General features: G+C 32.3%; 1 protein-coding gene across 1 annotated transcript in view; it reads right to left on the bottom strand.

The window, feature by feature from the left end:
- The window catches only part of LOC134263292 (uncharacterized), a 63,900-nt gene that overhangs the window by 19,478 nt on the left and 29,151 nt on the right, over positions 1-15,271 (bottom strand). Inside the window, exons 24-34 of the mRNA XM_062745622.1 lie at positions 15,066-15,194; positions 13,041-13,169; positions 12,764-12,886; positions 12,448-12,570; positions 10,695-10,946; positions 7,142-7,270; positions 6,777-6,902; positions 6,243-6,377; positions 4,782-4,901; positions 3,175-3,423; positions 1,353-1,586 (exon numbers count right to left, since the gene is read on the bottom strand). Of these exons, the coding sequence (XP_062601606.1) occupies positions 1,353-1,586; positions 3,175-3,423; positions 4,782-4,901; positions 6,243-6,377; positions 6,777-6,902; positions 7,142-7,270; positions 10,695-10,946; positions 12,448-12,570; positions 12,764-12,886; positions 13,041-13,169; positions 15,066-15,194 (1,749 nt within the window). The remainder of the gene's footprint in view (positions 1-1,352; positions 1,587-3,174; positions 3,424-4,781; positions 4,902-6,242; positions 6,378-6,776; positions 6,903-7,141; positions 7,271-10,694; positions 10,947-12,447; positions 12,571-12,763; positions 12,887-13,040; positions 13,170-15,065; positions 15,195-15,271) is intronic.

The raw sequence follows: 15,271 nt of genomic DNA, 5'->3' as shown, positions 1-15,271 counted from the left end.
ATGAATAAAACCGGGAATAGGAATATAAACGGGAATAAGAACGGGAAAAGAGCGGGAATAAAAACGGGAATGCTCTTTTCTGACCAAAACAGGGTATTTTGTGCTCAGTGGGTATCCATAGTCCCGGATATAAAAATGCATTTCATTGGCTAACCCACCACCGCTAACCACCTACGCTTTGTCCGTAGGTCTGTCCGTTGACCTATGAACCCCAACATGGCACCACCCTTAAGTGCAGTTAAATACTCATTACTAATATTTATGGGCTCAGTCCCCATCTCTGCACCACAGGAGTTCTAGCCTTAAGCTCTTTTACTTATTTACTTCAAAGTCCCCCATTCCATTGTTCTTAGTCAAAACTCTTAATAATACCATTGTATTTCCGTTCAAATTTTATTACTTACTATCGATGGGCTTGATTGGTCTATTCGGGTCAATTTCATTACAAAATGATCTAACAAATTATAGTGCATTTGAACAACACCAAAATCCAATTTGTTTTGACAAGATAATAATTGTTTACAAAATAAAGTCCTCTTTCCAATTATAAAGTCACCGAATTTGCGTCACTAATTATATACATTCTGATTTAATAAACTTTTATATCATTTTACTTTCACTGCTAATAACTAAAAATGATTTTGATATTAATATTGTCTAAGTTTAAAATGTTCAAACAATATGTCTGTGCTAAACCCTATAGGTTTACAGGTGTTTAACCAGAAGTTTGACATTTACTGATATAGCGGTTTTTAAGAAGAAGATTTTTAAAATATGCCACTAAATTTTCACTATTTCTTTAATATCTCGAATGGGGGCGTGTGTCATCTTTTGAAGAATATTGATTCCCTCGACCAAAGGATGCCTTATGGCAAGTTTGGTTAAAATTGGTCAAGTGGTTCTGAAGAAGAAGTCGAAAATGTAAAAAGTGTACAGAAGGACCGAAATACAGAGGGACAGACAGATGGACGACGGACAAAATGTGATCAGAAAAGCTCACTTGAGCTTTCAGCTCAGGCAATCTAAACAAAAGAAATGTTTGCAGCACATGTTCTTTTCTTTCGAATCAACATTGCAAATAAAAAACCCAGATATACAGGTGAATAAGGTATATTACTAAATAAGTAAGGAAAATTGTTGATAGAAATGTTGAAGTTTTCATATATATCCTAAAGTGTTTTTATAGATTAACACAACATATTTTCTAGTTAAATATCTCAATATAAAGCAGATTCGTCTTTTATTTCAGGTTATCTGGAAATATTGAATTAAAATATGAATGGGAGTAAATAATTGTCAATTTGATAAAAGGATATAAATATATATCAATTAAAAATTTAAATAAAACTTACTGTAGCATTCTCTTTTTGTCGTTGCGTTCAGACGGTATCCTTCATGACAGGAGCACTCAAAGCCTCCCGGAAAATTTAAACATGAGCCACAATTAGCAGAATTACATTCATTAATATCTTCACAATCTCTCTCATTTATGAGCTGATAACCCTTTTTACAACTACATCTATAAGTTCCTTGTGTATTTTCACATTTATGGTGACATAAGAACGGTTCCTGGCATTCGTCTATATCTGAAAAAATAAATATATCAAGATCATATGCCATGTTTTTCAGTTAAATCCTGTATACATTTGACATGTATGCACTTTAACTATAAAAAGAATAAACTTTGTGCAATAAACTAATATTTCTTGATTGGCAGTGAAAATTTCTATCAAAAGCATTGTTAGGTGCAATTTATCAAATCTGAAATAAGAATCTCGCAATTTGTATATTTATGATTGTAATTGCAACTCTTAGATCACATCTGCATTCTTTTAAGGAAAAAATACCAAAACACCGTCATTCTATGCAATGATACTGGTGTGTTAATTTTAAGTTTGCACTTTGTTGTGGTGCCCTCATATAGCATTGGTTTGGGCACTTGCTACTGAGTCGCGGAGTCAGTTAATTGATCCTTGCGTCGCTGGTTGGAATCATTCTTCGGTTGTGACCGTATAAAATGAATGTCCAGTACTGCAGTATGTGTATGAGTAAACAAGATCCTTCACTGCTTATAGATCCTAATTACCAATGTTATGCCTAAACTTTCAGTCCTCCTATTCGGCAAGTAAGCTTCTTAATATGAATTGAAATTTTTGAATTGATGTTCAATAAATAAACAATTTCTTGCTGTTCATAAATGATAAGCAAGACTGTATAACATAGTTTTATTTGTATACTATGTAAGGTTTTATCCTTACGTTGCGGGTTCGAATCCAACTGTGGGATGTGAATACCAAACCTTTGGATGAGACTGTATAAACCGAGGTCCCACGTCGCAAAAGGCTCTGGCACAAATAATTAAAAAGTATCATCACGACTCAGTGTCCCTTAATCCGAGATTACTCTGACTCTAACCCCCGCTTTTATATTATGACTTGTGCGGGGGAGAGTCAGAGACAAAGTCTGCTGACGTCATGCTCAAAGAAGTCGAATGGCGAGGAGGCGACCTAATTCAAGTGATGCTTCATTTTTCGGTGATAGGGCCGTTTAAATGGCGAAAGCATCCTTTTAGAGACGATTAACAAGTAGGAGAACAATTATTTTACTGATTTCTCGCGCCTCGGGAATTAGCTCCGCGAAATAAAGTTGTAAAAGGTAGGCAGAGTTGCGACACCGGGTGGTTTCGCCGAATTCCCAGTTTTCAATATGGCGTCCGCTCTGACTCTCCCCCGCACAAGTCATAATATAAAATGCGGGGGATACAGTCAGAGGAATCTCGGATTAAGTGGCCCTTAGTGATGAGTATAGGTCAACTATCTACTACCTATTATCGGCATGGGAGTGACAAATTCTCGAGAGGGACGCTTAGCAATAAATTAACAAACAAACGTCCGCTTTAGTCGTAATATTTGCTTTCTCGTATTTTTATAGGTTCGACCTTTGGTATGTTACATGTAGCAACGGGAAGTTGGGAGAGCGTCGCACCTTTACGTTAAGTACTATACATGTACATATCTAATTCAAAAAAACCAACAGACAATGAACAATTCTGACCTTTCTAACACATACTCCTTTAAAAGAAGAAAGAATATGTAATACTTTAAATACTCAGTGTCAAGAAATCGAGATTCATTTGCTAATTCATTATAACATCTTCATGCAAGGCGCATTTACCTTCACAGACCCCCGAATAATTTTTGAATCCTTTAATACAGTCACATCGGTAGGATCCAGGAGCATTAACACATCTCTCATGTGGTCCCGTACACGGACTATTTTCACATTCGTTGATATCTACGTCACAGGTGTCCCCAGTCCAACCTGGCTTACATACACACCCGTGTACATTGTCACAAACACGAGCTCCTCTTCCACATCGACAAAGCTTATCACAGTTCTCACCGTAGTGATACTGGTCACATGCTACAAATTAAAAATAAATAACAAAAAATTCTCAAAAATGTCTCTACCTAATGAACAATTGTTTGTCAGACAAAGATGAAGCATATAGGATTCAATTTCAACCGAGGTTTAATAGTAAATATTGCAATTTCTAATTGTTTTCTCGATGATCACTCATTGAAAGTGTGTTGATTTCTTTGTAATTCAATTGGAATTTGAATTTCGCCACACGGAAAGGTCAGGAGCTAAAAAGGCCTAGTATGCATGTAGATCTCGTGCATTTGGCTTTGTGTCTGATGTCAGTGGGCGGCAATTATTGAAATTTACGTGAGAATTTGTGTATTTTTAATCTATAAGACAAGTTCTTTAAATTTAAATTTTCAAGTTTATTTCACAATGAAAATGGAATACTAGAGGTACTGTGAGCAATGAACTCACTAAATGATACCCCCCGCCTCCCATAATGTCCATGTGTTGCTATATATTGTTTTACGGTAATGTGTAAAGAGGAATAACTCATCCTATCAAATGTTATCCAGAAGCTTCTATATGTGACACATAGGTAAACATATAATAGCAATGTCCATGTTTTGCTATGGGAAACTTAAAATACGTGTCGAATAAAAAAGTAAAATAGGAGGTGCACAATGGCAATATGTAATAAAGATTCTGTGAAAGTTTCATTAAATTTCACTCAGTAGTATAAGAGGAGTTGCGGATAAGAGATAAAGCGTAACAAACGGACGGACGGACGGACGTCTGGAAAGACGTACAGACGGACGGAAATACCGATCACTATATACCCTCCCACTTTTCAAGCGGGGGGTATAATAAGGAATCCCTGTCTAGTGTCTAGCTTGTTGAGCGTGCCCTCGTTGATGCCTTCTAATACCCAACAAAATAGACAGTGATACCTCATTTATCCTTGAACGTAATACTCATGACTACCTGTATACGCGTGTATTATGAACTAGATTTGATTAAAAACTAGAGGTACTGTGAGCGATGAGCTCACTAAATGATACCCCCGCCTCCGTATATTATAATGGCAAAGGCCATGTTTTGCTGTGGCCGGAAAACCCAAAAATATGTGACGGATCAAAAAGTAAAATAGGAGGTGCACAATGGCAATATGTAATAAAGATTCTGTGAAAGTTTCATTAAATTTCATTCAGTAGTATGAGAGAAGTTGCGGATAAGAGATGGGTACCCCAAAGCGTAGCAGACGGACCGACACGGACGGACGGACGTACAGAGGGACGGACGGACGGAATTAACGATTACTATATACCCTCCCGCTTTTCAAGCGGGGGGTATAAAAAGGGCACTTATTTGAAGAAAACCTCAGTAATATTTGTATTTATATTTTTATATAATACCTTTACATGATCTGCCATCATTTTCAAGTCGGTAACCTACAGTACAGCTACAGTTAAACGAGCCCTCCTTATTGGTGCAATTGTGATCGCAGACAGAAACCTCATTACATTCGTTGATGTCTAAAAAATAATAACAAAAAATCACAATATAATTCAGAATACAAAAATCAGAATACAAATGCATAAAAATATTCAGGAATTGCTCAGGCATTTTTTATTGATCCAAAAAATATTAACACTTAATACACAAGAAATACTTGCATCAGAACAACAAGCCGTGTTCTTTTTTAAATGTTTATTTTAAAAAATGCTTTATAACGCATTTTTGTTGATCCATAAAATGCCAGCATATTTATGCAATGATTTAAGGGGTGTAATGAATTCTACAAAGAAAACAAATCTGTGAGCAGGGCATAAAAGGCGGATCCCGGAAATTTCAAAGGTGGGATTACGTGCAAAAGAGGAAAAGAGTAAGCATCCTCTGTTGATCGTTAATCATATGCATTGTTTGGAAAGAAGGGACATCCCTAATTTACCAGCTAGCTTAATATTGATGTCGCCTTCTATGTTGAACGGTTTTACCGGCATAGAGGTAAAGAGAAAAAATCCCCAATAAAAAAGCAAAGTTGATATTAACATGAACATACATCAGAAAATATGTCTTTAACAAACAAAGCATAACAAAATTGCTCATCATTTCTCAATTTCAGCATTTCATGCTGCATTGTTTTACTAAACTAGATATTTAACGTACAGCAATAAGTACGCTCTGTCTTTAAGTCAATGGCATTATAGTATGCTTAAATGTTTCCTACTTTCTTAAAATGTTACACATGTTGAATTTTGCTGTCCTCTTAGATGCAATGTCTGATAACAGTTAGATGTATACATCTCCATTTGACAATCCAAACCTATGACGACATGTTGACAGGTCAACAGAATTACATATTTAAATAAACATGTCTACCTGTCGACCTGTCAACCCATCGACCTGTCAACTTTTCGACCTGTTAACCTGTCGACCTGTCTACCTGTCGACCTGTTAAGCAGACATAGTAGCATTTTTATGAACAGATGATCTCTTAAATTAATTCATATGCAAGATACATATCTTGTTTTGTACATTTATGATCCATTTGATATAATAATTGGTTGACAATATAGAACGCAATAAAGAATGCAATTGATTGGTATAACTAATTCACCAACAATGGCCCTAAATACGTATTCATTAATATTAATATTTAATTCATATGCAAAATATTCCAAGTTATCTTGTTTTGTACATTTATGAATATAAATGAATATGCAAAAATATATATTCTTACCAGAAAAAAAATGGAACTATTTTCGTCTTATAATGTACTTGAGCCAAATCGTTTTCGGCTACCATTTGTTATTTCTGAAACTTTAATGAACTTTAAAATTTTTCTTTACAAATAATAAATATGTGGAAGTTACCTATGCATGTTCTGTTGTCTTTGTCAAGTTCATATCCACTTTCACAAAAACAAATCCCTTTGGTTTTATCAACTGCATCTCGTTTGCAACCATAAGTACAGTTTAATTCCGGGAAGGAGGTACAAGAGTCCTTTTCTTATTGTGAAAATTTAAAAGAAAAGTCTGCTTTTCAAATCAAATTATAAATAGGAAAAAATAAATTCGGGCATTTTTATGTAACCAATGAAAATAATTATTTTTCCAATTATCGGAGTAAATGCCTTATTAATTTATTATCAGCACGACATGTTCTCTGTATGAATATGCATAATAATGAGTAAAACCCAAGAAAAGTTAAACATATGAAATCCAAGTATCCTTTCGCTTTGCAAAGAAAATATGATTGTTTTATTTAAGAACAATTTTTTAAAATCTCTTCTAACATTATTTCCTTTTTCCCGCATAAAATTTCTTTATAATAAAAAAGGTTGAACACATATGTTTATATGAAGTTCTAGCCCTTTTGATTCATGTATACAAGAGGAAAAATACTACCTATTTCACAGGTCATTCGATCTTCCTTTAATGTAAAACCATAAAAACAGGCACAGTTGTAGCCACCTAATACGTTTACACAGACCTGTGAACATCCGTGAAGACTTGTCGAACACTCGTCAATATCTGTTAATAAAACGTATTATTGTACAGAAACTCAAACAATGTTATTCTATTCATTTTTCTTCATTTTTGTCTTGATATTCCGAGAGAGACTGGGTATTCAACATTTTTTAGTCGGGATTTATCTTTAATATTTTAAAACAGGCTTATTTCAAGAAAGGGAAAGAGATAGATCGAAGCTTCGATATTTAAATTCAGGATTTAGAATTTAATGTGCCCAACAAAACTAGAAAATCACAAACCTTCACAAACATTATTTTTCTTCTGAAACCCCTTCTTACACTCACAGGTGTAGTTTCCGAATGTGTTAGAGCAGTCTGTTGTGTCTTGTGGACAGTCATTCAGTAATGCGTCCAGGCACTCATCAATGTCTTAAAGGAAATTAACATAAAATTCAATTGTATGTTCTCCATGCTTAATATAGACATTATAATATTAAATTTGGTTTAAAATTCAATATGTTATAGAAATCTATAGAAAGGTATGTTCACTAGGATTATTTTCTTTTGAAACAAAGGACAAGGTATGGTAGCGGCCGATTCTGTCCGTGTAATTGATGTAAAAACTCAGGACACTGTTAAAATTGTGATAGTTTTTTTAAAAGAACTTAAAATAATGCTTGTTTAAAAACAGCACTTATTTTGATTCAAAGCTAACATAAAATTCACAAGAGGGGTGCATAAGAACATTTTCCCAAACTTTCTCAATTATTGATCATATTTGAGATACTTTTCTCTTCGGAAAACAAACAGTACAACCTTGCCTTTCGAAGATTTTCTTACAGTACATAAAATGTGTTCGGTACTAGTGTATGAAATATATAAATTTGGTAGATGGTTAAGCTTCTTTGTTGCAGTAATGACAACGGCTTTTTACATATAAACTGTGGCACATCCATTCTCAATATAAGGGCACAAATGCCTCTCTGATTTTTTAAAAAATGAAGTTCAAGATAACAATTTTTCTATCAATTGCCTTTGAAAGAAAGTATGTGAAGATTTTGTTTCCAGATTTTTTTTCATCAAATTTTAATACATGGAATAATGACAAGACGGTAAAGTAGAGGGTGATTTTATTCAGAAATGTAGCTTGAAATGTACGTTACTCTTTCTTCAATGTCCAAAAAGATATGTCAAAAAAATGTAGTCATTAAAATCACAATTGGAATATCTCATCTTAACACCAGCACATCCTACCAACTCTGTCAGCAACATATTTTCTCGGCATACGAACGTGCGTTTGATTTTTCCTTTCAAAAACAAAGGTTACTTTTTGATCCAGATGTATAAATACATTTTTTTAAATATGTGCTTTAAATTCTTCTCTCTGTTTTGTTTAGAGCGATCAGTTTGGAATCTTGTCATTTTCTATAGATACTAGAACTTAATGTACATGTAGTAAAATTCTATTTTGTAGTTACTGTCTTTTTTAACATATATCCATGCCGATTTAGAAAACTACGTAAATATAACGTACATTTCAAGATATATTTCTATTTAATAAAAAGCTTAAAATTCATCTAAAAATTCATCGTTTTGTTTCAGTTTATTCCAAAAAAGATTCTCTATGTAATCACATTGTGTTATATGTCACAATCACCACTATAAAGACACGATTGCCTCAGAATATGAGTAGGTAACGTACATTTCAAGCTTGTAATAATATGTGATTTAGTAATAAGAAAATATTGAAAAAAAGCAATTATTGACATAAAAATCATTTCAATGAAGCGTTTTAACGCAGTAATATAAGAAATCATAATGTAACAAACGAGGTTATTTGTTATCAACTACATGTACATGAATGCCACGTCACTTCGGTAACGTTCATTTCACATATTATTGGGGAGTCCCCTCTACCTCAGTTCATTACCATTCTTTTGTGCTATTTCGCTGAAATTGACACCGGTCGTAGTCTAGTTACTTCTACCTGGGTGCAAGGGTACAGACAAAAAAAATAAGTCAAACGTATTTTGCTATGATCTAACAAATGCTCGTGTTTGGCAATTGAAACTTAACATAAATCTATTCCGAATATATCCATCGACAGTCTTGTTAACAATTTCATTTAGTATGTTGCAACATCGTTTGTCAAAACACAAACATACGTGCTTTTCAGCAGATCTGGAAAAATATAACCCAAAATGCAATGATTCAAACAAAACTGAGTATTGTGTGCCTTTCAGTATTTGAAATGTACGTGACCGTCTTGTGTTCTGGGTTTATTTGTTTTGTTTCTTTTTCTTTTTTTTTTTTTTTTTTGTTTTGTTTTGTTTTGTTTTTGTTTTTTTTCCCCCAATTATAAGCCTATGCATACTAGTACCTTGTTTTAAATTATCAACAACAATTAAATTAAATTAATTAATATTGACGAAAAGTAAACAAACTGCAGATGGTTGCCAAAGATGAATTTAAGACACTTAGAAATAAATTTTCTAGCATGTGGTAACAGTCTACCACATTTACGAGGATTGGGGGTGCATTTAGATGGATTTATGTGGTCAGTTGTCAAATGGATTGTAACAATAATTTTGTTTCGCTCGTGTAAGCGCAATTCATTGACTAAATAAAAAAAAATGTCAGTTATAGAAATACGCAAAATGTACGTTACCATACGTAACGTACATTTCAAATATAAAATCAATTATCTTCCACAAGCGTACGTTAGACACGCAATATATTGATACTATTTGAACTTGCATATCATAAGAAATGCATCATACAGGTTTCGTATTCAGAAATATATACCACGTATCAAAATTATATTACATATAATTGACCTTAATATATTTTTTTCCTCAGCAGAAACGTTTCTTTTCATTAATTTTGGGATTTAGCCGACCTCCAACCTTTGAAACTTTCCTTTGTGTACATACGAGTGTGTGAAAGTATGAGAATACATGAAAATTCGTGCGAGATTCACTTAATCGAATTTCATGGTAAGGTATATTTAGTAACGTACATTTCAAATGATCACTTTTCATGTAAAAAATAATTTTCAATTGTGTTAAGCAAAACGTCTTTGCCAGTTTACAGGATACAAGCGGTTGCTTATTCAGAGTCGACTCATATTTTCTACTTAATATATATTCTTAATGGAAGAATATAGGTAACGTACATTTCTTTCTTATCTCTACGATTGAAAATGTCTTTCATTCCGTAAACATATTTATAAAAGTTGCTCAAATTGTTCAATTTCATGTTACATTATCTAAGTAGGAGTAATTAATCCTTTGAAATTTCAAATTTAGCCCATCAATAAATAAAGGAGAACAAAACTATCAGGTGTATAATCTTTGTGTTTGTTTGTAATGTGGTTGAAATAAAATTAAGCGACAGGGACATTGCACAATAAAAATTATTTATTATCACAAAGAAATTGTATTTATTGTTATGAAAAGAAATATATATTATACAAGGTTTAACTTATCAGAAAATTTTTACTTGAGAATCAAAACTATATATTACACAGAGGGGATTCAGCATAATATTTGCCTCGGCGACAGTAACGTACATTTCAAATAGGCTACTATATGTGAATTTGGAACTCCTTAAATACCCTTTCAGATCGATAATTATATGAATTCTTATTCATTGTTACATGACTATTTATAATGTTGATTTAAAAATTACATCAGTGGTATTTCTTCTAAATGAAAATGAGGCGACATTATTTGAGCCCTTATATTGAGAATGGGTGGGGCATCATTCTAAAAGACCCCCCAAATGGGGAGCCAAAAAGGGATCTTAGACTATCTTGTCCTTATTGAAATGGAAGCCATTGATCAGAACCAACCTTTACAATTATCTTCAAAGACCTGTAATCCATGTTCACAAAGACATTTGAAAGAACCTTCTATGTTTTTACACAATTTATTAATTCCACATATGGTTGGATCTTGATGACATTCATCAATATCAACACTGCAGTTTTTCCCTGTCCATCCATCTTTACAAATACAACCAAGACCTGGATCACACCTGTCTACACCTGGACCACAATTACACTCTTGTGAGCAGTTGACACCGTAATATGGTAGCTCGCATCCTTTTAATAAAGCAGTTTGAAATTAATATTCTTATGAAGTGTTAAGACAAGTGTTAGACCTCTCTCTCTCTCTCTCTCTTCGGTAAATCCATACATGTTTTCCCCCTGTTCTTCATTTTGAAAGAAGTGAATTTGTGATTAGTAGTATACAGCTCAACGCACATTTTAAACTCACATGGTTTTTCGCACAAATTAAGGTCACATGGTTTTTCGCACAAATTAAGGTCAAATTGTTATAATGCAAAATTGTGAAAAGCAACAACAAAATATATTTTAAAAATGATCTATTACTTGGTTTTGATCTTATTCCATTACTTTAGAAATAACTCACACATAATAATTTGTAATTTGTAGGATTTTTGTATGTTCTTGGATGATAGATGAAGACAGTTCTCAAATGGTGTTTTCATGGTTTTTCGTCAAGTGCAGCCGTCTTTATATCCATTCATTTTAAACCATACCTTTGCATTGCCTAAATACAGAAACAGTGCAGTTCCTGTAACTTCTGTATTTTCTGTTAATTAATATGACACTAAGGCGCAAAATGATAGAAGTATTTCTCATCTGTTCGACAGCTTTCCTTGTTAAAAGATGGAATTTTGTCAGGTTAACTTTCTGAAATCTAGGATCATGAAAGATACCTTCCAACGCAAAATTTCAAAGTTTTAGATCATAAATGTAAAATAATTTTCTTTTCAATGATAACAATTTACTATGTTGAAAGATGAACAATACTTTATTATCCTATCCTTTGGCATGGTTTCTTTACGCAGTTTTGTCATTTTTCGGCACTACATTTCGACAAAACCAAGTCAAGTACGGAAAATATGCAAAGTATTTAGAAAAATACTCATCTGTAAGAAGTTAGTTTGAACATTTCAACTAATAATATCAAAGAAAGCTCGATAAAATAATTTGTGAATACCTATGGTATAGAATCATACACATGTCACATCATACAATTTATAAACAATTCCCTTTTAAAACATCGAGTTTTAAAACTTAAGATAATGATTTTAGAGAATTTGCACCTTTATAATGAAAAATTTTATAATATAAGGGTTATGTCTTGTTCTGAAGCTCGATAATTTTAACTTTTATTGCAAGAAAAATGTAACCTTGTTTTGTGCGAAAAACCATGTGAGTGTATATTGTAAGTTACTGTCATTATTTGAAAAAAGACAGCGTTAATTAAATCAACTATCGTTATTGATAATAATATATCATATGTTAAATTAATAGATAAGTAAATTTCAATGCCTTATCATTGTTAACCATTGAAATAACCTGAATAGTTAATATAAAATTGATTCTTTTCATTATAGTGGCAAAATGCATTTCCTTGTACACACGTGACCCACGGTGACAAATAAACATCTAGAAAAATGGCTCCCATGTCACGACTATGAAAAAATGGTATTTTTAAATTTACTTGTGTGTGTGAGGGTGTGTGTGAGAGGGAGGGGGTGAGGGTGTGTGTGTCTGTGTTTATGAATATTACTTGAACAAGACGTTTTATCGGCCCTTAACTTGAATCCCGGACGGCATGCACATTTAAATGATCCATTGATGTTAACGCAATCTTGTTCACATGGAGAAGTTTTAAGTGCACATTCGTCAATATCTGAAAAAAAGAAACAGCTTTGCAAAATTAAAGAAAAAGGATGCCATCAATTGGGAAAACTCTCATGCATGGTGTAGTAGTGTTTCTATCTTCTTCTTTTTAATTTGCTTGAGAATATAATTATGTATATATAATTTCTTTAAATATATATTTCACGTCACGTGTTAAAAAAGACAAGATAAAGTTTATATACCTGTGCAGTTTTTGTCGTTACTTGTTAACCTATAACCAGCGGGACAGATACATTGGCTGATTCCATCTATATTACTACAAGCGTATTCACATTGCATCTCAGAACTTTTACAGATTTCATCATCTAAAAAAATGTGGAAAAATTTCCATGCGAAATATTTTATCCAATGAGGCTAAATATTTTCAGTCAACTTAATATACAGAAGGACGTTTTAAAAATTGTTCTTCTAATTTAATTATCTATATTTAAAATATTTTTGTCCAGAAAAAAATGTTACCTATCTTATTGCAAGTGGAATTGTCCTTATTTAGCGTAAACCCCATGTAACAGGTACAACGAAAAGATCCTGGAGTGTTTGTACATATATGATCACATCCAGACTGTCCTTCTAAACATTCATCAATATCTGAAATGTTCATAGCAAATAGGAATAGCAAAGAAAATCAAACACAAAAGAGGAAAACACTGCGAACAATAGTATTGTTCTCCCGCCTACCTCAATTTTCAAAATTTAACATATTTGACTGATTTGAATGACTTCATAGATATTTATATGGATTTTCATAAAACAGTACTTGTTTTAGATAACAGAAAGTAATAACTCTATAATTTTGAAAAAAAAAACTTTAGAAAACAAACGGAAAACGGAAAATATTTTTAGAATATCCCCCTTGAAACAAAAATTCCATTTTACACGTAATATGTACTGCCGTTTCACAAATTCATACCAAAGCCTTTTTGTGTTTCACGGGGGAGGGGGGGGTTGTACGGGAGAACACGTTTATGGACAAAAAAAACTACAAAAATGCTTATTTTTACCGAATTCAAGGCGATTTACAAGTTTACTCCCTTTATTTCAAGAGCTGGGATTAGGGATAACGTACATATAAATTAGCGCTAAAAACGAAAAAAAATACCCATTGAACTGTACTTTGTATTAAGGTATGTCACTCGTCAGCTTTTTAGAAAAGTTCACGCAGAACCTTTTACTTCAAAACTATTTATTGAAATTCAATTTTTATAACATATTTAATTTCAACAATGTTAATGTTTTGTCATTCAACGAAAAAACTGCTCAAAAAGCTACAAAGAACCAAGAGGGACTATTTCTTGTGGTGGAAGGATATTTAGCGGATAGTTCTCTAAATCTGCACATTAATCAAATTTAATATCTTGGAACTTTAGCCTCACATGCTTTTACTCGGAGAATATTTTCCGTTATGATATTGCTAGGAATATTTAATATAGGTCTTAATGTATATTTTTAAAACAAGTTTTACACATTCTTCAACAAACTTTTTCCAAAAAATGAAGATATGTCAAATAAGTCAAGATAAAATTTACACCATTTTTTGCCGGAAAATCACATATTTTGACCAATATTTAAATATTAACATCAGTGACCCCAACTTTTTCTTTCGTTTTTTAAAGTACTTGATACTAGTGACTGATTAGCACTTAAGTCGTAAAAAGCTTGATTTAAGAAAATGTTTTATTACCAATTTAGTTTTTTAATATCCACAAATATGTTACTTTTTAGTGCAAAAAGGTCACACAATAATTTACGCGCATTAATTTGCAAGATTTGATCAATAATAAAATATATTATTATTCAAAATATTTTACATAAATAAAATCATATTTATTGCCATGGTTACATTTGACAAAATATGATAACGGTTAAGGTAATTAACCAAAGAGTTAAAATTTAAGTGCAAAAAGGTCAACTTCATTGTACTTTAGGTCAGAAATAATGAACACTGACCCCCTATTTTCTCTGCGATTTTGAGTCACTCTATATAATTATTTATCCAAAATATACTTCTCAAAAAATCCTTGATTTAACAAATTTGACGAATGACATACCCTAAGCAAAGATTTAGGGCCAAATTCCATAAATATTGAATTAAATGAGTTCAAAAATGTAGGCGAGAATCAAATGTTAGCGTGCGTACATGTAGCGTATAGTTCTTTATCATATTTATATTAAAAGAGTAGAATTATACTTGCATTAAATTTTTTTCAAAACACCGTTTACGTACTATGATATATAAACAATGAGAAAATGGAGTTTCTATTACATTTAATATAATGTACAGCTCAAAAGTGCAACAATTATTCGAGTTATACTTTGCAAAAGGGATTTCATTCATTTCTGTTAAATTCAGAGTTCTTCTTAATATATTAAGAATATAAAGCAGAATCAAAACTCTATAACGATTAATTATTTCCAAAAATAGCCATCTTTTTTTTTTTTTAAAAATACTCAGTAATTATCTCTTTATTTCGTACATCAACATACCCTCACATTCTTTGTCCTGTTTCCTATATCCATTTTTACAGTTACATATGTAATCTCCATCTCTATTCAGACATGTTTCTTTGGTCTCATCACATTTATTAAGTTCAGCCGATGCACATTCGTCAACATCTTCAAACATTCATTTAGCATTAAAATGTTCTTTAGCAGATAAATAAATTCGTTTTTTTTTTTATTTTCGATAAAAA

This window comes from Saccostrea cucullata, unplaced genomic scaffold (genome assembly GCF_032062105.1).
Source record: "Saccostrea cucullata isolate Sc308-1 unplaced genomic scaffold, CSIRO_AGI_Scuc_v1 ctg867, whole genome shotgun sequence".
Classification (NCBI taxonomy): Eukaryota; Metazoa; Mollusca; class Bivalvia; order Ostreida; family Ostreidae; genus Saccostrea; species Saccostrea cuccullata.
This window is presented reverse-complemented; position numbering and strand designations above follow the sequence as displayed.